General features: G+C 40.4%; 3 protein-coding genes across 3 annotated transcripts in view; 1 reads left to right on the forward strand and 2 right to left on the reverse strand.

The window, feature by feature from the left end:
• The window catches only part of LOC145436036 (uncharacterized), a 450,309-nt gene that overhangs the window by 25,937 nt on the left and 400,011 nt on the right, over positions 1 to 24,361 (reverse strand). The gene's annotated exons all lie outside the window — the stretch shown is intronic.
• Positions 12,009 to 13,142, forward strand: LOC145435401 (somatostatin receptor type 5-like). Its single transcript, XM_080312676.1, has one exon. It carries the CDS (start codon positions 12,072 to 12,074, stop codon positions 13,140 to 13,142), a length of 1,071 nt encoding a protein of 356 aa, XP_080168802.1. The 5' UTR covers positions 12,009 to 12,071.
• LOC145436018 (uncharacterized) lies at positions 15,496 to 22,427 on the reverse strand. The gene is made up of 4 exons (XM_080313302.1): positions 21,443 to 22,427; positions 18,948 to 19,117; positions 18,807 to 18,884; positions 15,496 to 16,283 (listed from the first exon to the last, which is right to left on the reverse strand). Exons 2-4 carry the CDS (start codon positions 19,090 to 19,092, stop codon positions 16,162 to 16,164), a joined length of 345 nt encoding a protein of 114 aa, XP_080169428.1. The 5' UTR covers positions 19,093 to 19,117; positions 21,443 to 22,427; the 3' UTR covers positions 15,496 to 16,161.

Below are 24,361 nucleotides of genomic sequence, written 5' to 3' on the forward strand. Positions count from 1 at the left end.
AACCATAACAAAACATATTCAAGCAGAAATATGTTCGAATCAATAGGCCTGCACCTTGACTATGTATAAATGAAGTAGGACATCAGTTTTATTTTTTAGATGCTTTGACGATGAAGGTGAAGAGAATGTTTTATAGGTTACCGAGTCAGCACCACCATGTCCCCTTCTCCGCGCTATCCGGGAAGACGCAGATGTCTGACCCGGCCAAGGATCGATTAAGAGGCCGGACGCTCCACTATTCTGACATTTCCTTTGTTAATGACTTACAGGGAATTGGAATGAGTTTGAACAGTAGGATATTTTATCTCAGGCGGCCATTCCACTGGGGCGAAGTCTGAATTCTTGAACTTATCAAGCAAAACTGCTTCATATGAAATACACTAGCTTGAAAAATCATAAACTAAGTCTTCCAATGATGCTGCAAATTTACAGGTTTACACGATTGGTGGGCCCCTGACAATGTGTCGCGATAACCACTGCTCAAGATCAGAGGTGGTCAGTAACGAAGTACTTCTACTTTTTCGAAGTACTCAAGTAGTTTTCTTCTACTTCTGGTACTTACTCAAGTAGATCTGATTTTCGCTACTTCTACTTCTTAATATTTTGTGATCTACTTACTTACTTTTCGCTATTTTCAGTTTGTCAAGTAGAAGTAGTTCAATCTTCCAATCAGGAAGATAGCCTGAGGAATTTCGGAGCTGTTTTCACGGAGTATATTAACATTTAATTTTCATAAAAGTTTAGTAAAGGACAGAATTTTCGTCGCGCTTCGCGCGCAGTGGATACGGTGTGACCATATGATTTCACGAAAGTATCGGTGAATATAATTTAGGCGGAGGGTTGGCGTGGTTCCGTTCACACCACATTGTCGCCCTTCACCCATGAAATAATTCATCACAGTATATGGCTCATCATAACGTTTGAAACTGATGTTTCGCAATCAAGCATTTTCTTGTCATATCGTAATCTAGCACATATATGTCCATGGCGTGTCCTGGAAGAGTGTTTTAGCATACCACCCTTGAAACTTTCTGGACTAAAAACATGAAATACATATTCTGCTTTTAGAAGTAGTATTTATATTTCACTTTCAATTCTCAGTATCATATACTTTGAGTTATAATTAATATCAGTTCTTTTGTCCGAATAACATACATGTTGAAGTATAAAAGCAAGTGCAGTAATGCCTTTAATTTCTGGAAATAAAGCTACACAATATGGCATTTTTACGGTCCACCATATTTTTTATTAACGTTTACAAATCGCAAATTACACCGTATCCTATACAACTTCTCCATATTGCTCTTCGACTAAACTACGGGCCTTATAGGGGGATGGCGCCATACCATGCAATTTTCCAAAACGCGTTGTTCGAGAAAACAGAGGATTAGTATCGCATTTCCGTATCAATACTATCATTTTCACCCCATGATGTGGACGAATGCTTATGCTATCGAAAATTAGATACCTGCTGGTATGCATCAATATGAATCAAGCTCGTCACCTATCACATAGCTCAATTTGCACCTTTTTATAGTCCATCCAATCGGGATCGTTTTCAAAACTACTTACTTACTTGAGTACTTTTAAAGTCAGTCAATTCTACTTCTACTTTAAGTAGTTTTAGGTTGCTCATGAAAGAAGTACTTCTACTTGTACTTGAGTAGATTTTTTCGTTGCTACTTCTACTTCTACTTGAGTAGCTTTCTTGACTACTTTGACCACCTCTGCTCAAGATACACTCTGTGGTACGTATCGTGCGATATATATGGTGTGTATAGGATCCACTTTTGTACACGACTATCCTATGTAACGAGAAGAACACAATTTGATGAGCTTCCGTCGTGGCTTGACATTTATGCGACAGTGCGGCACGTAGTCATCATGAAATAACGATATTCTGCCATACGATCGATATTGAATACTAATTACAAAACTTCCAAATGGTTCTAGTTTCTAATACAATCTTAACGAAAAGAGTGTGTATTCACACCCAAAGGGCCAATAGGGTGGTACACGAAAATAGAATCCTACTCAGAATTATATGGCGGTCGTAAATCCGCCTACGTTCTTATACGTGCATAGCTTATTTGGATTAAAATGCTGTACTCGATTTATACCGCGGTATAGGTTCAAGGTATTGTTCTGATTTTGTGTACCACGGGTGTATATTCACACCCGTATATGAGAGGTGATACACGGCTGGAAATATACAGTATTTTCGCTAAGGGTATGAGACCGTTACCATATCGTGTTGGCGAAAGCTTATAGAGTCAACTTAACCAATATATGTTTATTAGGTGCACACAATACACACCCAAAATATGTGACGTGTGCTGACCGGCGTATGTTATACTACATGGGTGCTCATAAATTTGTTGATGCGATGGGTAAATATATGTGTAGCCGCTTGGCCGTTGTTCTATCAACTGTCATAGTTACTATCCTCCACGTTCAACTGAATCTAGAGGCTTGAAGATTCGAAGGGTATATAACAGCGAAAATCAAGCACAATTATATACAGCAACTAATTCAAGCTAGATCAAAATTAATATGCGTTCTTATTTTCCATGCACATCTGCTCTCTACTCATGACTGATCTTGAAAACCGGAGATTCCGGAGTCGCTATGCCCCGGATGAAGGCGGTTATATATGCAGTCATTCGCCATGTCGAGCGACTATACCGCTAAATCAACGCAGTCGTTGCTGTTCAGAGCAGTGCTTTTCAACCTATCTGAAAACCATCCGCACTTTTATTTATGCGAAAATTTCATCCACATCTGCCAGCTGAAATTAGTACACAAATTTAAAATGAAGAGAGATAACACTTTTTTAATCAAATTTCCAACAATTAGGCTACCGGTTTATCAATGACTCGGTTGCTGCTGAATATGTTTGGCAATTTCAGACCAGTTAGGTACAACTTCTTGGTTAAAAGCTCCTCACATCATGCCATTAAGTGTCTCATCAAGAAGACAACTTCTTTTTCTCGTTTTGATGTCAACTAGTGTACTAAAGCCGTTTTCGGTCAAATAAGTTATGGGTGTTATACGAGAACTTCGAGTGCGTCGGTGGCCAGGTCTTCGAACCCGTTTTCGCACAAGAGCTTTGAGTATACGTAATAATAAATTTTGCAAATTTTAATTCACTCTTGCTGGTCCGAAGCAAAATTATAGCAAAAGCTACGGTTTATCGGTGCTTCGTAAGTCCCGCAAGTTTTTTTCAAATGTGTCGCCACAGAAATACGGAAGGAGCCACTGATTTTAATACCTTATTCTTATTGTTCCATTAAAAAAAAAAGTAGAACATATGCGCAATGTTCGTCATCCGTAACTACGTACTATCCCACAGGTTGCAATGCGGTCATCAGTAATCGTTAATCAATAATCGTGTGGATTATATTTTCATCCGAACCACACGCAATGAACACTGCGATAAGACACAGTGCGATGTAATGAACAGATAGTAGGATGCCGAACGAACAGTTGTGGTCTCTTAAACTGGCATCCACCTCGGCCTAGTGGCCAATGGCACAGTGCCTTTTTCGATGTTAGTCTCTATTCCGGGGAAATCATTCTTTGTGAGTGCGCTCTTCCATCGGGTCTTTTTCTGTCGCCGTAAGAACAGCGACGCGGGAAAAGAAGAGCCCAGAATAACCTCCGACGCGGAATCGAAACCAGGCCACCTAGGCGGCAGGCGCTTATCGTCACAACTACGCTATCTCCCCCGCATAGCACGGTTCACTCACACGCATATGATTTTTTCGTTGCATGTAATTAGGCGAGAGGAGAGTGTGAGATTCGATATCGAAATCCATTCATTTTGAAATGCCAAATCCATCTCCAATGCTCATTTATAATTCAGAAATTGTCGATCATCACTCTGTTTCGTTCAAACCGAACTATACGATGGTACTTTCCAAGGTAAAGCATCTAATTTATGAACAGTTGTCAAAAAGGGTAAAGTAGAAGTCAAGGTTATTTGTAATAACTATTAATTATGTTTTGTGAGCGCCAGCAATCCATGTTAGATGAGTAGTTGGATGCACTGTATTGTGGTTGATTTTCGATTTTATGCGTCTGCAAAAATTTGGGATTTCGCGAAGGCTTGCAGAATGGCGTGAATGTTCCGCATATTGGTAAATGTTAGGAACCACTGGATTAGAGCACTTCGTGGCATACACGCAGATGTGTGTACATTACGCAGGAAAATATCACGAGCGAAAAACGGTATTGTTTCTTCCTCCGTCGTTTATCTTAAAACAGTGGTCCTTAACCGGTGTTCCGCGGCTCACTAGTGTGTCAATTAGACTACGACGGGGTGCCGCGAGAAAATGTGGTAAACAAGGTTGACTTGTAACAAAAATTATGGAATTCAAATTACGTGTGTGTCATAATCGGTGGTTCTATTATTTTGACCCGCTCATTACATACATTGTACAATGCTATGCAATGAGCAGATGCGAGGGTGTCGATGTAGCCAAGTACGGTCTCTCAATCTGGCATTCGCCTCAGCCTAATGTCAGACTTTGATCTTTATCTTTCAATTTTTAGGCTTTCTCGCTCTTTTTAATCTCTTCCTTTGCTTGATCTTGCACGGGGATTTTTATTGTAAAGAAGCCGTGAGCCCAGCGACGTTGGGAGGATAATTTAAGATCAACTTCCGACGCTACCGAACTTGCTACTGTCAAGAATCAGACCAGAGCTTTTTCCGACAATGGAGTTGATACCCTAATTCGCCCACACACGTACTTCTCTCGCCACTAAGGGTACTCGAAGTGCTATTGGGTGCCGCGAACTATTTCCTTTTGAGAGGGTGCCACGAGATCGAAAATGTTGGAAACCACTGCGTTAAAATCCCGAGATCTGTTATGTTAGATATGTTATCATGCGTATATCAGGACAAACACACGGTTGCATTCGATTTCTCGCGTTGCCAAGAATCATCCATTGCTAAAACTTGAAATCGGAAGGAGCGATCGTGAAAAGAGGTGCTCAAATCGCAAACATCTATTCGCAAACATCTATTTATTCGCAAGCATTCGATTTGCACAACACGACATGGTTTCAGGTATAAACTTATTACGGGAAGGTACATCTCGTTTGTAGCTCTAAATACAAGCCATTGAAAAGTATCATTCTTAGTACTCTGATGAAATCAATTTTTGTGGGTAGGAGACATGAATTAGAATGTGGATTAACAGTATAAATTGAATAAGGAAGTGAATTAACAGAATAAATATCGAGCTGACTGGAGCATTCCACCGTCACCGGGTAAAGGTCCAATCTTTGAAGACAGGGGTTCTTAAAGTACGGGTCGTGACCCATGTGTAGGTATGATTTTGGATAATTTATGGCTATAATTTTGGGTCGCGACGACACCAGAACAATGTTGTATTATGTATGTGATATTTGTTGAAATTTTTGCAACGAAAAATTTCTTCGTGCGATTTCCTGTGGTTAGTTCGTACCTTTCCAAGGTCACTGTGTTGGTTACTATAGCCAACAAGCGAGACAATAAAATGTATCGACCTTAGTACTACACAAAGTGGTTTGAAATCCTGCTAAAATTTATCCGACAATGCTTTGACTGGAAAATACCATCGGATACCGTTGCGATGCTTTAGTGCAGACCGGGGCAAAGTGCGGCCCGCGATTCCGCGAAAGTTTGTTTGGAATACAAAACATAAAACCTACTTTTGAATGTTGTTGTGTGAACTAAAACCATTGGCTGTAGAAAATGAACAGAGAATTGGATGACTTTGAAGCCTGTTCATTAATATGCCACGATTACGCTGCCTACATACTTGGCATGCGTAATCCACATTCAAAATAAAGTCTATGTAGCAAAGTATGACAAGCATACGGCCCCATGCAAGCCTTCTTTAGGCTCTCATTGACTTTACTTCTACATGTAGGTCGACTGGTGATATATAATTCTATAGATATTTTTCAGTGACGAGCTAGTGCCCGTACAATTTTACTAGCGTCTAGATAACGACTAATAGCCAAGCATAAATAGCAGTAAGTTCAATACTACTTCGCGTATATTCCCAGGCAATGTAAATTCATAATGGGCGGAAAATAGATGAATATAGCAGGATGTAAATCAGGTAACCGGCACTTTCAGGTATCAAATTGTACCTTGAAATTGAGTTAAATGCACAATTGCACAATGCACATAGATACTTATGGTCGTACATCCCCGCTGCATGCTAGTATTATAATGGGTTTTGTTTTCATATCGGCTTTCTGATATTTGTTAGGGTGATACACGAAAACAGAATCCAGTACATATACCTATGAAATACTGTATCTTCATCAGAATTTGTGTGTTTGACTCATTTGTACACGTTTCAAGGGCGTCAAAACATAATCCGATACCTCAAAGTGCCGTTTATCTGATTTGCACCCTACGCTGGGGTGAAAATCGGCGAAAGACACTTTTCGTTATTACCCTGTAGGTATTTTACGCTTTTGCAGTTTGTTTAATATAATTGCACTCGCCAAGCCGTGTCTATCAATCCTAAAATTACCCATATAGAGTATAAAAGTTGATATGTACATTGTACACATGCTTTAAATGGTCGTTGTAAGTACAACACATTATCAACGGTTGGGAACCACTGGTTTAGAGCAGTGGCGTAGCAGCCACCTGGCGGTTCTGGCTCTGCGCCAGGGGCGGCAGGCTCCAAGGGGGCGGCAAAATGACGCTGTACAGTGCACACCAATTCTTTAATTATGTATTATTGTGGTCCCCACCGTAAATACTATTTTATTCGAATCCAAATTTCTCGACGGCAATAACTCCGCTTCCACTGTTCGGAATTTAACAAAATTTGGTGAACATCGTTTCTATAGACAACCTAACACTTTCAATGGGGTGAACAGAAAATTTTCAAATTTTTTGTTATTTATTTTTATATAATGAATAGAAACTTTCTTCTCCTGTAGCAATGCGGCTACTGGTTGGAATTGAACCAAATTTGGTGTGTAGGCAACCTAACAATTTTATCAAGTAGCCAGTGCGATTTGAGAAAAAAAAAGTCATTTTTGAAGAGCCCTAGTGCACAGTGTACACTACACAGCCGGCTAAAAGTAGCGTAATTGGTAGTCCTATATAGCTGGCGTCCCGGGAGCTAAAATTTAATCAGACTGGTCTGAATCGAAAGCTATAGTGTCGCGCTGATTTGGAATATGTTAACATGACAATGGAACCACTCCTAACAATCGGAACACAATGACCAATCGACCATGATAATGGAAATTATATCGAGCGATTATGCGGAAAATTGCCGATTTTCAAACCAGGATTTAAATTGTATTTCCGGAATCAGGGCAACGATAGCTTTCGATTACGATCAGTATTGTTAAATTTGACCGCACGGAGGGCCTGGCACTATAGGATGACCATGACCAATTATGCTGCTTTTACCTGTCTCATCAGTAGTGTCTGGGTAGTGGGTATTCAAGTGACACAACTAAGTTGCCCACCTATCCGTAGGTTAGTGATCTATACTTTGGGTTACGATTGGGGTTCGGCAAAATCGAGTACCTGAGTGATTCGATTCTGAATCACTTATTAATAATAATATGCTTCGAGTCGAGTCGGGTCGAGTCGAGTCGAGTCGAGTACTCCAGTATCTCTCTATATGAGTTCAAAACAGAATGCCATATGTCACAGTTAAAATATGTACCTTCTATCCCACCACAAAGAATATAATGCCTGTTATACATCACATTTTTCGACCATACTGATTTCATTGTATTTTGTGACAATGTTGAGGGGTGATCATGACTTCTGAAATGTGGTATTTCCACTAAACACCCATTCCGTACCAATGATCTACATCTACGTGCTATAACTGTTGAGTCGACGACGATCTCGAGGGTTCCAACTTCCAACCATTCCATGTCGTATATACGTAGACTATACGGGGTTCAAATCGTCCATAAGCTCATACTACATGTTTTTCCGAAAGTATTTACTCAATTACGGCATAATTATACAACGTTTGAAAAAAAAAACATTTGTTTAAAATGCAACTCTAAGTATAGTCCGCAGCATGCTATTGATTTTATGATCCTCAAAGATATATCATACGTTTCCCCCAGTACCAATTTTACTCACTATTTTTCATACTTATGACAAAGCAAATATCTTCAATTGATGGAACATCATATATACTTCAGACATAAGCGCAAGTTATTTATTGGATCATGATGATGAGTAGCAGTACCGTGTTCTTGACAATTCCACCAGATACGCGAACGGGCTATTTTATTAACGGTATTGCGACACCATCCAACATGACGTTTTTACCACCATTGTGTATTGCAGGGGCTTTTAAAGTATGGGTCTCAATTAGGGGTGGGCAAAATCGCGTACCTGAGTGATCCGATTCTGAATCACGTATTATGCTGCGAGTCGAGTATTCGAGTATCACTCATGATGGCGCCATAACAGTATGTAATATGTCAAATTTTACTTATGTACCTCTTATGTCACCACGAAGAATATAACGCCTGTTATCCATCACATCAAAGATATACTTTGGTATTTTTTTCGACCATACCGATTTCATTGCACTTTGTGACAATGTTGCGGGATGATCGTGACTTCGGACATGTGGTATTTCCACTAAACTTTATAACTTTGCACTACATGTTTTGTATGCTGCGATACGGCCAATCAATGTTTCAAGGCTTCCACAGTGGAAAATAGTATCGAAACTATAATTATCGTTGGTAAATTAACATCAATGGCGAGGAGCGTATAATTTCTGTACTCGAAAAAAATCGTCTTTTACTACTCGACTTGAATCATCAGATTGGAGTACTCGAATCATTGTGCCCAGCCGTAGTTACGATTTGGTACAGCAGACCGAGATAGCTGTGAAGGTAAACCGGTCCTAGGAACTGTTTAAGTTGGTAATAATTGTTAGATTGACAGATTGGGCTTAAATTTATACAAGTGTTAATTAAGACTCCAAAATGAAATACATTCGTTCGCTATTTCTTGTCTTTATTGTTTTTGGCGTTATTAACGTTGAGACGGTGAGGCTGAGACGCGGCATATTGTTTGTAATATATTTTTTTGAAAAGATTGCTTGAACATGAATCTATGTAGAAATTTGCTGCGGTCTACTGAGGGGGGGCGGCATTTTAAGCGAGAGCCAGGGGCGGCAGCACATGCTGCTACGCCAGTGGTTTAGAGTTCTGAATATTTGTATACTGGAGTCAGGGAAAATCCGTCATTTTAATTTGTGCCGAGCACGTCGCCGAGATTAAGGATTCTAATTAAAGTCGATCTTATGACAAAAACACGAAGACAGACTCGGTCAAGGTAGGGCAAATTTCTGAAGAACTGCAAGCTTCGCTAAACATCAAGGCTATTTCACCAAGCTGTACACTACTCTGAAGGCAACGACCATAGACAATCATCAAACTATCCATTGATATTAAGAGCATTCTGATATATCTCTTTCATAACATTTCGTGATATCACGATATGGGGGCGTGTCTAAAAAACTTTCTGAATCAGTGTTTTAGTGTCTTAATAGAAGAACGAGGATAGATTGTTTCGAATCATGACGACAAACAGATATTTTTTTAACTCGCCGTGCCTTTCTCATTACCTAACATCAACCACATTCACTGAGCAGCAGTTATTAACCGAATTTTGAAATATAATTAAAATGCGCTGGAGAATATAGCTAAAAGATTTCACTCGGCCCACCAACGTATTTTCTACTTCTGATTGGCCATCGCAGAAAAATAATTGCCCACCCTTACTTTAGTGTATGGTTGGGTTACCATATTTTCGAAATCTGAAAAGAGGACACTTTTTCAAAATTTTAAACTTGCAAAACCGCAGGAAAATCCTGAAAAAATGGTAGATTTTTCCCACTTCGTGGTTGGTTGACTAAAATAAAGGTCAACTTTCCGGCACAGCTCCCGAAATAGCCGTCGGAGCGTTACTAAAGTGCTGAATTATTGTGTCTCAGTCGAATTTGGCCCCATATCTAACCAAAATTCTCAAAAAATAGGACATTTGGGCGTCCTCCGAGGACACTTTCAAAACAGTCAAAAAATAGGACAAATCCTCTTAAAAGAGGACGTATGGTATCTCTAGTGCAACAAGCGGGAGAGGGACTATGAGACACAGCTATTTCGAGGCTAACCCCTTCCGCTCGGGAACAAATGAAGACATGAAGTGATGGCCAGCATAAAGCTAGGCAAGGTGCGATGCCAACAAGATCTATATGGCGATAAAACCTTCGCCAAAATGACCGTACTGGTTGGCCAGAACCTCGGATATTGATATGTACGACCGTCGAAATGGTCGTCACCGGCACTGTTGCATTCTGCGTAGACAGTATACTACGAATGCAGTACAAACGCGACGCGCCGAGGAAAATACCGCACCACAATTTAAAATAGCGTGCGACAGGAAATGTTCCATAGAGCTGCGTCGCGTACAACTATCGTCTGCGCGTTCTCTACGATTATGTCATACATGCCCGTAAGACCGTAGCTTACCAATATCAAAAATGCATTATTAGTAGGGCGATTTTTTTTGACATGTCAAAATTTGTCAAAATTTTGTCAAAATTGTAGCGTTAGGTCAAAATTTGTTAAAATTGTTTACAAAGTCAAACCTTATTTGACGTCTGCATTTCGTTTGTATCGTAGATTTTGCACTGTCGGTGAACTTATCATTTGATATTTTACAGTTTGTAGCCGACTTTATAGGACTACCGTTGTAAACGGCCAATTGTCTGTATATTGTGAATCATAAACGGTCAAACAAAACATATGTAGACATGGTGTTATGGTCAAAGTACCGCAGTATCCTAACTGAAGAAAGACTTCTTGGGCATTGCATCATTCTTATATTAAGAAGCGCATGATGAAAATTTGTGATGTAGACGACATTGTCAGAATGAAGCAACACGGTGTGTCACCAGCAGTGTACGCAAAACTTCAGTGTTGTCAGCCAACAACTATTGCTGTTGAACGTTCTTTCTCCGTTCTTGGCAAGCTTTTTAGTAAAGACATACACTTTCTACCCAAGAATGTAAGAAAGTATCTCTCGCTGTACTACAACAAATTTTAAATATTTCTACCATAATACGTATTGTAACTATCGGAATTCTTCATATGGCCAGATTTCGTTAAAATACTACTTTTTTCATGTACAAATTTGTCTGTTTCTAAGCCATAAACGTCTTTTTTTTTAGGCCAAACTACTTCGTCAAGGACAGCCAGTTCCAACCAGAAATGAAGATAAGTGGTACAATTTCAATATTATGTTGGAAGAACATCTAATTTGCATACGTTAGGTCAAAATTTGGTCGAAATTCAGTTTGTTTAGGTGGTCAAAAAGAGTCAAAATTTTGATTATTTAGGTTAAAATTTTCCTTTTTTAGGTAAAAAAATCGCCCTAATTTTTAGTGATGTGTGAGGCTTGGGTCACGATATGCCACTAAACTGAGATTTGGGTCGCGGCCTGAAAAGTTTAAGAGCCACTCTTTTAAGATGTGACAACCAGCTTGTTCCTGTGTCATTCAGTTTTGACTATCATGGTGCGCTTGACTTTTGGGTGATGCAAAATTTGCAATAAAAATGGCTTTTTCGCGCCCATCGCCAAATCGATTTTGAAAGTACTGCATCGCGGTTCGGAAGGGTATCCGGGGGTCGCCAAAATCGCACCTAATCGAAGCATATATTTATGTTCTCGATAATGCGTTAAGCAAGGATGTAATAGCTACTGACCTCGTCTCTGCTTAAAAGATATCTTACAGCATTTATTTCTCCGGATTGATAAGCCTCATTCCTAAGTGACTTTATCTAACATTTCGTAACACTTGATTGCTGATTTAGACCTTGAGTGCAACTATGATCGGCCTAAAGTACATGTCGCTTAGGCCTAAATGGCTAATGATATACCTATTTGCGAACTGAGCTCATGTTTCCGCTCGGAAAATATGCGGTGTGGTAAAGTGCCTGAAAGTGCAGTCTGCAAATACTAAAACGATCCGCAGAATAACTCACTAGTCATTCGTAGAATGAGCGGCTGTATGGGTCGTGTCCCACATGCAATGTCGCTAAATACGTCGGCACCGTTGACTACCAACGGGACTTGGCTTCATTTAGACGAGAATGGAGCTACAGTCATCCAAATATTATTCTGGCTTTCAACGGTCTTTGGCGTTCTGGCAAATTCCGCCATGTTATTCACGGTGTCTCGCATGAAACGGTCGATATTTCATATCATCGTCACGGGACTCTGCGTTTCCGATATCATTTCAGCCTGCAACAGCCCGCTGTACATTCTTCCCAGTCTCATGAGCTTGAAGCGCACAAATTTCACTTTGTCAGTTGCCCATTGCGTTGCCACGCTAACGGTAGACCAAGCAACATCGATCGCCACAATCTATCACGTACTTCTACTATCTGTAATCAGATATCGTAGTGTGGTTCACGCATTGGCTTCCAGAAACGAGATCTCCCCGCAAGCGTGCTTCAGGCTTGTAGTTTTGGTGTGGCTTATCGCACTGGTGTTATCAACGCCGTTTCTTTTCGTGTTTGACATCGTAGACACAACCGACGGGTTTACGATTTGTGGGATAAACCAAGGGGACAGAAGCCTACGGCTAATATTTGTTAGCTTGTCCGCGACCATCGGAATGCTCATTCCTACACTGCTAATCATCGGATCCAATTCCGCTGTCATTGTGCACATAATCAGACCCAAGCCGTCAGCAGGAAGCCGTGCTGAAAATGCTACTAGAAGGCAGAATGAGCTTCAGGCTGTTCGACAACTACGTGCGGTAGTTGTAAGTTTCCTGATCGGGTACTCGGTGAATTACGTGGCGATGATATACAGTACTACCTCGCTGCAAGACAGTTCCTCGCACCAGATAATGGCGGTGCTCATGCTGCTTTGTCACGCCATTCTAAGGGTCACAGAATGTCTCAACCCGTTCCTGTACTGCTTCGGGTCGAGCGAGATCAGAGAAACGGCTGAGAAGATCTGGAAGGACCTCGGTGCAAAATTTCGACGGCCGAAAAATGAGGACGGTGCCCAGGAAACCGGAGGGGTTGAACCAGTTACAGGAACTCATGCCGATATGTAGAAGCAATTCAAATTTATGAAATCATGACCAGGGCTGAGCATAATAGAGTACCGGAGTTTTTCGATTCCGAGTCGAGTATTCGAGTACTGTCTACTATGACATCGTAGATGTATCTAGTAACCATCTGTTTCGCTCATAATATACTATTCTTCGTGTGACCGTGACAGCGCATATATTCTTTAGGCTAATAAAATCTCTCATTGCTCGAATCGAATAATTATAATTGATATTCCACTATATGATTTGAGTACTACGATTGTTGTAACCAGCCCTTATCGTAACCATTTGATTTCGTAATTGTCTGGAGTATGTGTCGTAAATGAAGTGCATTATTTTTATTTTCCATTAAGCAGAACATTGGGTTACGCCTGTATTGATATTCATGGTTTTTCGGAATCAGTTGTCATCTTGCACTAAGCCGATATTATTTTTGCTGGTTCTTGAACTGCTCACTTGGACTTTTACGTATCACGGCCCTCATTTTGACATGGGCCAGTGGTTCCCAATCCCAACCTGGTTGATATCGCCCTCCAGTGGGGAATTTTGAGAAACAGGGGGCGGAAACGTAGGACGGGGGTGAAAATGTTAGAACGTTCGATATGATGTATTCAATTACCCGGATACCGGCACAATATACACTTGAAAATCAAGTTATTCTGGAACTGTCACGAAAATTGACTAAAATAAAATCCAATTCCCAAACAAACTATCCTCAGATACGAGGATCGCCGCGAAAAGTTGACCTTTTTTACTTCTTTAAAGTCAATTCAAGGTTAGCTCTATAAACTCCCGCTTACTAGTCTTGCTCGGATCCGAAATATGGTGGTAGGGGTAAATACAAATCTAAGCTTTTGGCAATGCGCTGCGTACAAGGATCGAATGGTGATGGGGAGCCTAGATAAACCATTAAAGCTTAGGGAGGCGTTCGGATGTAGGCGTATACTGTCAGACCCACTGGTCTTGCAGCCGCGTACTCATCAGAAAAAAATGGCGTTGCACTACCGTCAGCGATGGCGTGCAATGAAATTATACATTGCGAAAAATTGTTTTGATACAATGAAATGAAGAGCGTGTTTTATATTGAGATTACATTTCTTTTCTCGGTTGTATTAAACTATGTTTCCATACGTTCGATTTAGCAATTTATATAGCATAATAAACATACTATCATGTTACATTTAGTGGATTCTTCAGAATCAATGACCCGGGGCATCTTGCACTGGCAATCATGGGTGTTTCTCATCAGATGTCCACCCTAGTGTGGCTTGTGAATGAGGTGAACAGCATTTTCAGGTATCAAATTGTGCTTTCACACCCCTTCAAAGGGTGAAAATGAGTCGAACACATCCATCTTTATGGAGATACCTATACCCAGGGGTCTAATGTTTTTTTTTCGTATACCACACGAGAAATCAAAAAGGTGGTACACTCAACCAGAACCCACTACACCCCTGGGATATATCTTCATCATGATATTTGCGATATCATCTCGTAGACTCCTTTAATGTTTGATCCGTATAGTCGAAGATATAATATGTTTCAAATTAACTTATACCAGGGAGGTAATTACAGACCGTGGCGTACCAGACCCTCATAGGAGATAAGCACCACTACGACTTTTGTATGAATTTCAAAATGGATGTAGCCATAACCGAATTGAATGCTGAAGATCACTATACATATCTAGGGATATGTGAAAGCGACAAGATTAAACATGCTGAAATGAAATCAAGTCTAAAATAAGAATACATTCGCAGGCTCAAGTCAATCCTCAATTCCAAAAACAATATCAATACGATAAATAGTCTTGCAGTGCCTGTCTTGAGATATAGCTTTGGTGTGGAGAACTGGCTCAAAGACGAAATAAAAAATTGGACACTAAAACTAGAAAACTGATGACTGTGAACCACATGCATCACCCAAAATCTGATAAACAAAGCTTTATACATCGCCAGAAAAAGGTGGTCGATGACTACCCAGCAAACACTCGATGTCCAGTTGACTTCCGGTGGAATAGCTGTCAGGACATCCGGTAACTTCCGGCCGTTACCTCCCTGGAGTGGGTTTGTCGACAACTAGAGACGTCCTGTCCACTCTCTGAGTGCGTCCGCAATGACGTGCTGTGGACATGAAGCGACTCCTCATGGACGCGTCTGACCTAGCCTGGACGTCACGTGGTTCCCTATGGACACGCCTGACGTACTGTTGACATGACGCCACTCCCTATGGACACGCCTGACGTACTGTGGACTTGACGCCACTTCCTATGGAAGCGTCATTCGCCCCCTTTATCATCTCCACTCCATACCTGGTTCAATGCCTCACGGCTAACAACATGGGATACAACATCATATCAGCTCACACACAGCGTGTATTTTGTCGGTGGGGAACGGAATTGGCAAAATATAAATACAATATTGGTTATTATCAACGAAACTACAACTATTAACGAAACACAAAATGTGAAATAAGGCGAGAACTACTACCACTTAACACAGTCAAGGCTGAAGTGAAAAATCATATTGCAACAAGTAATCACAGTAAATGTGTCACAGGCAGACTTGGACAACTAGATAATTATGCAAAACGAGCCAAGCTTGGTATACAGACCATTCTCATGCTTATGGGAACGCATGATTTGATAGGAACTGAACTTGATTTTTGCTGTATGCCGATTTATTTCTCATTCACAATTTCATTCAATTTTCCCAAGTTTTTGCGAATTTAGTAATTCTAATTCTATACTCTAATTTGGAAAAAGTTGTGTAGCTCTAACTCTAATCTAATTTGGAAAGATTTTGTTGCTCCAATTCTAATCTAATTTGGAAAAAAACTGTAGCTCTAATTCTAATCTAATTTGAAAAAGCTGCAGATTTTCTAGTTGTCCAAGTCTGGTCACAGGAATTTACCAATCAGTAACTGCCAACACCACTCAAACTAATGAATGATAATCAGTCAAAGTAAAGAAGCATTATTACATGAAACCGCTACAATTTAAAACGAGCATGACAAATAGCGTTCAGTAAAAATTCACAATGCAAGAATTAAATCTATGCACCATTTGCTGATGTTGAGTGCCTATTCTTTTTCTTTGGCAATCACAAGTAGTTGCACCAAAACGTTTCTTCTCGGCGCTTGTGCCTGAAATATATACAGCAATGTCAGTGAATTCTTTACGTTGCCTATTTCTGCTCGAAGTAGTTATACAACGCCTTGTAAAGTGCTACATATACTTCACTACAGATTTACGTTACTTACCCGTACATGTCTGCTTGAGAACTGAGTCCTGTTCGACGAACTCTACTTCAAACTACTCCAGTACTTATCAACTTATATTTCCACTTTCACTTGAAATAATTTTGACATACCTTGAAAATCGCTACTTCTACTTCAATGGAAAGTTATGTTAGATCTACTTCGGCTTGAGTACCAAAAACGACTACTTTTAGTTCGGCTACCCATGTTCTCGGACCATTACATGGTAAAAGAATGAAACATTACAACCACATCTACCATGTTCAAACTACTTGAGTACCTTTCAACTTCAATTTTCACTTGGAGTAGTTTTAACATACTTTGTAAATCACTACATACTCCAGTATAAATTCCTGTTACTTCTACTTCCACTAGAGTTCCAAGGTTGAATACTTTAATTTGTTAATTGCCACTTACGGTTATATGATAAAATCAAGCGACACCTCGACCAAATTTACGACATCACACTGACTGCTTCCTTGAGGTAGGTTTAACATGTCCTAAATCACTACATATACTTCACTAGAAATTATGTGTTACTTGAGCAGTACTGACTACTTTTACTTCGACTACCCGTTGGGAAGAAGTCACATTCCATTACATCAGGGGTGTCAAACATACAGACCGCCCAGCAATTCTGCGTAGATTGAGCAATGATTGTTTGATGCAATGCAACGTTTGAAATTTTCGTAAGAAATACTTCCATTATATAACCCCTCAACACTGCAAATGTCGAGTACGGAAAAAATTGCATATTGCGTTCCGAGTTCTATGGAAAAATTTCCAAAAACAGAAACGAAAACGCCAATAAGGAACTGACACAGGCAAGTTACATGAAGACAATAGTTTCACAAAAATATAATTACAATATCCGTGGTCGCACTAGTGCATCACAAAAGACTCAAATGATCTCTGGCCTCGAGGGAAACCTGAATCGCTATTTGAGGAGATGAAGAAAATTTCAACGTCCACGTTCACAGTTACATACTTTGTCTACCTCAACGCATACCCAGGTTTGCCGCCGTGTTCAAGTAAAACATAGGTAGCATAGAAAAATACCGACTTACATCAATGTTATAAGAGCTACTGTTTCATTGATTTCAACTGTATTTTTCCACCAAAACACCATATTATTGACAATTCCATTATTTGCGAATATAGGTGCAGCTAGAATAGAACCCATATGATCCAAAATCGCAAAATTTTTTCAAAGTTGATGAATGAATTCGGGCAATAATAATGTTGCATATATTGTGGGTCCCCTTTGTATACCGCTGGGCTCAATTGACCATCACATGACAATCGAAGATTTCAGATTTCTATTTTTCAGCGAGTGCAAACGCGAAGTCGCATGTAGGACAACACTTTTTCACATAATTGCGGATATAGTTAGGCTGAATTCCGTAGATTGGGCGCATATTTAATTTTCACGAGAGGGATACAATACTATAAAAGCTAAAAATTGAGTGACATTAAATCGCGCGAAGTGCTAAGAATATTATCAAGTCAAATAAATTTGTGATGAAATAATCTACTTTATGTTCATACACGAAAAAGTGGATGACCCAGGCTGGCTGCGCGAATGCGTCGGAACTGGATATTTTCGTCATCAACATCCCAAAGTTCGCGGTCAGGCGCGAATCAAATTTTTGGTTGGTCTTGCAAGCTCACAATAAATTCCCTGCCTATTTTTTTATACTACAACTTATTTCGATAATTAACTCGCGGGCCACGGATTGGCTACGCCTGACCTAGACCAAATCTACTCTATCAAACAAATTACAAGATAGATTTCATACCAACTCCATTTTCTGCTTGTACTGGAAGTAGTTTTACATGCCTTATAGATCTCTACATACACTTGATTAGAAATTTGATGCTTTGCTTGGGTTCCAATGCTGATCATCTTCAACGTGAAGATACGCGCTAGTCACCATGGATATACGTTGACTGCCTATATTCAGAAATAGTCACGATTTCGTGGCCAGATGATGCCAGATGATACTTCTTAAAATTTCATGAAGACTTATCAACGTAATTATTTATTTTCGCTTGTAGTTTTAACATTGCTTGTAAATTGCCACGTACGCTGAAGCAGAAATTTAGGATATTACTTTTACTGCTATTGGAGTACCAATGCTGATATACTTTCACCTTGACTATACCTATATTCGGAAATGGCCACTTACGATTACACTCTATTAAAGAATTCCACAATTCGGGCTAATCCACTTCTTGATGCTTGTGCAATGATCAGAACTAAATTCTCCACTTCTACTTGAGCACTCGCTCACTACTGTTACTTGAACTTGAGCAGAAATGTATGACGCTACGACTGATTGAGTACCAACCCTAAATTCTTTAACCATTATCGGTTTTTGCAAATTGTATCCAAGTTATTTATTTTACCTTTTTGCTCTCCAACTTTCATGCCGGGGCCTGGCGCCACACTTGGTATTGTTGATGAATGAATTTTGCATCCAGTGCCTGAGAATAGATTCTGATTTGATTTTCGGATATGATAGGTTGTAAGCCTATCATTCAACTTACAGAAAATGATATTATACAGGAACCACTTGTTCCGTGCTCTTTTTTGTCGAGTCGAAGCCCATGCTGTATTTAGCACATCATTATGTTGACGGTACACTACACACTCTGTAATGCATTCTTCGTACAGTCTGCTTGACGTGGTCATCACCAATGGCGGACATAGCTGATATCTAGGAAACAATCAGAATGGTTGTGTCAAAGTCATCTGACAGTACGCAAAACAAAAACAAACCGATGCGGGTGTAAGCATGCTGCATGTACATTTACACACTAATCAGTTATCAGGTTATCCTTGGCGAGAATATTGGCTACTGTGAATCACCCAAAATATAATTACGTCATCAATGGTAATTCGATAATTCATTTTGATGGCCGCGATTCGCTGGGCGATATAGGCCAAACCGCGGCTCTTGATTGCGGCACATGCATTTCCTGAGCTTGATGAGGGGTCAAACCAATTTAAAAATAATGCCTTCAATCACGTTTAGACAATATGCTTGCATATTCATATCAGTTAACTTGTCGTTATCGTTACCGTACTGGAAAATTTACACAGGTGCGGCTATATAAAAGGGTGAATTTGGCCACGGCAAGAGCGTTTCATGTACTACAAAGGTGAAAGGTCCATAGTCATTAATAATGAACTTGATAATAACCAATCATGGCATCCCATCAAAGTATAACTTGCACTTGTTCATACTCAATTATACTCATATAGGTTGTATATGAGACATACTATTCAGTGAATGTACTCATTTTATCAGGTTTCCGAAGGAAAAGTCAGCAGAATACATTCGAAAAGAGTTGTAAATTGGGAAAAATCCATAATGGCGGCAATCAATCTCAGGCGCAACCAAACAAGTACAATCCATACAGAGTTAGCCAGTGATCAAGCAATATAAAAATGCCTTTACATAAATTGGTTGCCGGAGAACCCGGCCCTTGGAGAACCCGGCCCTACCAACCCAGCCCTTGGAGAACCCGGCCCTTGGAGATCCCGGCCCTCGGTGAATTCCTCGGGAAATTTTGAAATTAAGTGTATTCACAAGTATTAATATGAATTAATAAAGTAATAATGTTAATATCAACTGATTTGTCGGTCTTGTAAGGAGGTCAGGGCATGCGTAGGTCACGCAGTCACGGCGTGATCAGTTCACGTGATCACGGATTGCGCAAGCGCCAAGCGCGGGAAAGAACGCTACTTTCACATATCGACCACGCGTGGCCGGCTCAGTATTGATTTGACTTGGCGAGGGAAGGACGTATAAGAAGATGGATATCTGCGTTTCATGTAACAGCGAGGTTTTAGATGAAGAAGCTGCTCTGAAATGCGATGGGTGCGGCATGTGGCAGCACATCGCTTGTGGCCCACAAGATATTATGTCTCGAGAAGACTACTTACGAATTGTTAAAGAAGACTGTAGTGTGGACTTCCAATGTTCGGAATGTCGACCTGATTTGCTTGTGAGTAATTCGGAAGAACCTGCTTTCTGTTATTAGGTTTTAATCATCTTTATTTTATAGCCACCGCCTGATTAGATTAGATTTTTGTGATTTTGTCGTTCTTTTATATTAGATGTGGTTTTGTCGTTTTTATTTATATTAGATGTGGTTTTGTCGTTTTTATTTATATTAGATGTGATTTTGTCGTTTTTATTTATATTAGATGTGATTTTGTCGTTTTTATTCCATTACATTAGATGTGACATTTACCTGATTCAATTGATTGTGTGGAGGTGGGATATTAGGGTTGCCGGGGGTGGGATATTAGGGTTGCCGAAGGTGGGATATTAGGGTTGCCGGAGGTGGGATATTAGGGTTAGGGTAGGATATTAGGGTTGCCGAAGGTGGGATATTAGGGTTGCCGAAGGTGGGATATTAGGGTTGGTGGAGGTGGGATATTAGGGTTGCCGGAGGTGGGTTATTAGGGTTAGGGTAGGATATTAGGGTTGCCGGAGGTGGGATATTAGGGGTAGGGTTAGGGTTGCCGGGGGTGGGATATTAGGGGTAGGGTGAGGATATTAGGGTTGCCGGAGGTGGGATATTAGGATTGCCGGTGAATACTCCGAGGGCCGGGTTCTCCAAGGACCGGGTTGGTAGGGCCGGGTTCTCCAAGGGCCGGGTTCTCTGGTAATCCATAAATTACTATCACCTCGTGAATATACAAGATATTCTTATCAGTTATCACTATCTTGAGGAACATTCAGTCTAACGACCAGCAAAGCATTGCTATTGGAATGAATCAGAAAATCGGTGTTCATGGCGTTTCAATCATATTGCAGCGTATTCACTTCACACTTCACAGTATGGCGTAGGTCTATCTGCATTCCAAGAAATAATGAGGCGTAGCAAACAATGAATGTTCTACCATATATCGATATTGAACACAAACTATCAACGAAAAAGGAGAAGCTAAATTACGCTCACAAAAAGTGTATACGGTAGTTCAGTCTATATACGCATCATTCTATATCAATATCAATTAGAACTCTTACCATTTCAAACTGTTTCTCTGTTGGAGCGGTTCGGGTAGAGTTTCTGAATCAACAACACTAACAACAGACAGCAAGTCTTCAGTTTTTGCTTCGTACAGCTTCTCAATCTAATCAACGACTGTTTTGTCTGCGTCCATTATCTCTAAGAAACTCGTCGCATCAGTCACAAAGACATCTACTCAGATTCAAATGCCAGATGCACGCGCCGTCGCGCTGCACTGGTCAGGTATCACGTGACGAGAAGGAAGAAGGCTGTCTGGTCTAAAGATGTCTGTCTGGTTTTCACAATAGCGCCTCGATTGTAGCGATGCCAGACTTGACGTGTTGTGGGCTACGAATAGTCATGGCGTTGGCGTATTATGCCTAGTGATTCACGTTGTGATGCCGCCACATGCATCACAATTTCACCTTGAAGCGCACATTTGTTCCTGTATTTCACTATATCGGGATACATATTCAGAACACGTATTTCGCAATGGTGTGCGGTTGTGCACGCTTGGGTACTGCTATATACCTCTTTATAGCTCAGCTTATTAACAATTTCATTAGATCAATACAACGCAGGATTGCAAAATATTTTCATAAAACCAGTACACTAGTAAATGGCTATATAGCCTATATGTCTTACGATTTCGTCCGCGATATGTGCATTTGCATCCCACCTGGGGAATAATAATGATAATATGCCATTTTGAACAAGCCAGCTGGACCCCATGAAAACGATATCCAAGTAGGGGCATTATGATGAACTCCTATGTACGTGGCATCCAGGTGACATCCTACTGTGACATCCTCTGGAATATTCATTGGTGACGCGAATGGGAATATACTAAAAATGTCTTCCACCGGAAGTGACCTGGAGTTACATAACTGGACGTCCAATTTGTGACAAACTGAGCAAGTCCTCAGTAACTAACCGTGGGAGGTGGGACGAGTTGGAACAATTGTGGACATACCAGTAAATCCACGGGATATCGGGTGTTTGCTGGGTATATATAGGGAAATTGAACAGAATTTCAAAACAGAAGTCCTTGGCTTGTCGGAGTACATCTACAACAGCGATAATAACTACTGCAAACTCATTGCAGAGGAAGACAAACAGCGCGAAACAAAATCTCTGAGCTATCGGCACGACAAGTAGCCTACGCCAGAGAAGTCAACATGGAAACAACTAACCTGTACAGTACACTGCAGAAAATACCATCGTCAAATCCACAACAATAGCAAAGGCAGCACGATTCCAATACATAAATGAAACACTCAAAATGAGGCAAGTGATATGGGAGGCGATGCCTCTTCACTCTTCAGTCTTCAGTCTTCATGGACTTGGACAGCACAAGAAGTTAATTTCACAGCCCCATGTAGACGAGCTCTCTTGGACCTGGCTATCCAGCTCTAGCCTAAAACCGGTGAATCTGTAAAAGCATTGTAGGTTGGTCCGCAGATGATGATTTGAGATTAATTCGGGATATGTTGAGTAACGAGATACATGACGAACAAAGGACAGCTGCTTCACAGAAACGTTTAAAACATGACTGATTGGATTATTGTGAAGGTGACCGTTGTGTGTGCCTTGTTTTCATCGAGGGAGAGTACACAAACAAGCGTAGAAATATTGCAATGGCGCTTATGCGAGTGACGTACGAATTTCTACTTTCAGAAGGGATGTACCACCATTGAATACAAATATAAAGCTTTAAAATGACACTACTTCTGATCATATTAGGCCAGCGGTTCTCAACCGGGGGTCCGCGGACCCCTAGGGGTCCGCGAAGCAATTTCAGGGGGTCCGCGAGACCTCTAAATTTTTTAAATGGTTGATAACCGAATTTTTTATTTCATGTTTTAATTTGAGAAAACATGAGGCAGTTTCGCACCACAACTGCTAAAACCTCATGACTCATATCATCATAATAATCGTCTGACATGGACCATGGTAGTGTGGAAACTCATTTTCATTGCCAATTTTCCAATAACCTGCTGATACAAACATATTGCTGTTTGGAGGCGTTTTGTTGGGGTTTGGGGAAAAAATAGAAATATGGAGATAGTAACGTCAATGAGGGTGACTTGGTAATGTCTGCGAATCCTCCTCGATTTGAAGTTGTCAGTCTCATCAAATTTGTGAACAGTAGTTTGAAATAAAAATTTCCGAAGTATTTCCATAATTTGTCGCAATGCAGGGAACAGCTTCTTGGAGGTACAGAACTTTAATATACAATTGAATAGTATATTCATATTGAAATGAACCCGAATATTTTCGGCTGACACTCGTCATAAATCGGACAATGATATACCTGCTCTTAAAGCTCGATCGACTGTCAGATTTGGCGCATTCTTATTGCGGATGCCCTATCGACAAGGCTGATTTTTTGGTGAACAAGGAGTGTTTCGTTGCTATCAAAGCATTACTCTCCAACCCTGAAATTCATATCACCAGTTATATTGGTATGCAGCCTTGTCTTGTTAATGTTCCATTGTTCATGGTCGAAAATGTTTGCTCGTAAATATATATGTAAACCCGAACAGAACAAGTCGTTTCATGACAGTCTTTCTCTGGTTGAAAAACTTCGATCCATTCTTTGGGGCAAAAAATTTGTCTATACTTTTAGATTAGGATTCACTTTGACGGTACAAACTCTCTGCGGGCCGATCAAAATGCCGTCGCGGGCCGAATCCGGCCCGCGGTCCGTATGTTGCCCGTCCCTGCGCTATAGATGCTGGAAGTGATATGTTCATAAGATATGTGTTTCTTCATTTTGGTGCTATAAATGTTGCGATCACACCAAAAGTATCGTCGGAAGCGTTATGAGTTAAGATTGCATTAGCCTCCATCTATCTTTGCAGAAATGGTTTTCGGCACTCCTCGTTCATATCAAAACGATGACGCAGATTTTCAAGGCACGACCACGTACTTCA

This window comes from Botryllus schlosseri, chromosome 3 (assembly GCF_051294905.1).
Source record: "Botryllus schlosseri isolate E-star chromosome 3, Bs_hap1, whole genome shotgun sequence".
Lineage (NCBI taxonomy): Eukaryota > Metazoa > Chordata > Ascidiacea > Stolidobranchia > Styelidae > Botryllus > Botryllus schlosseri.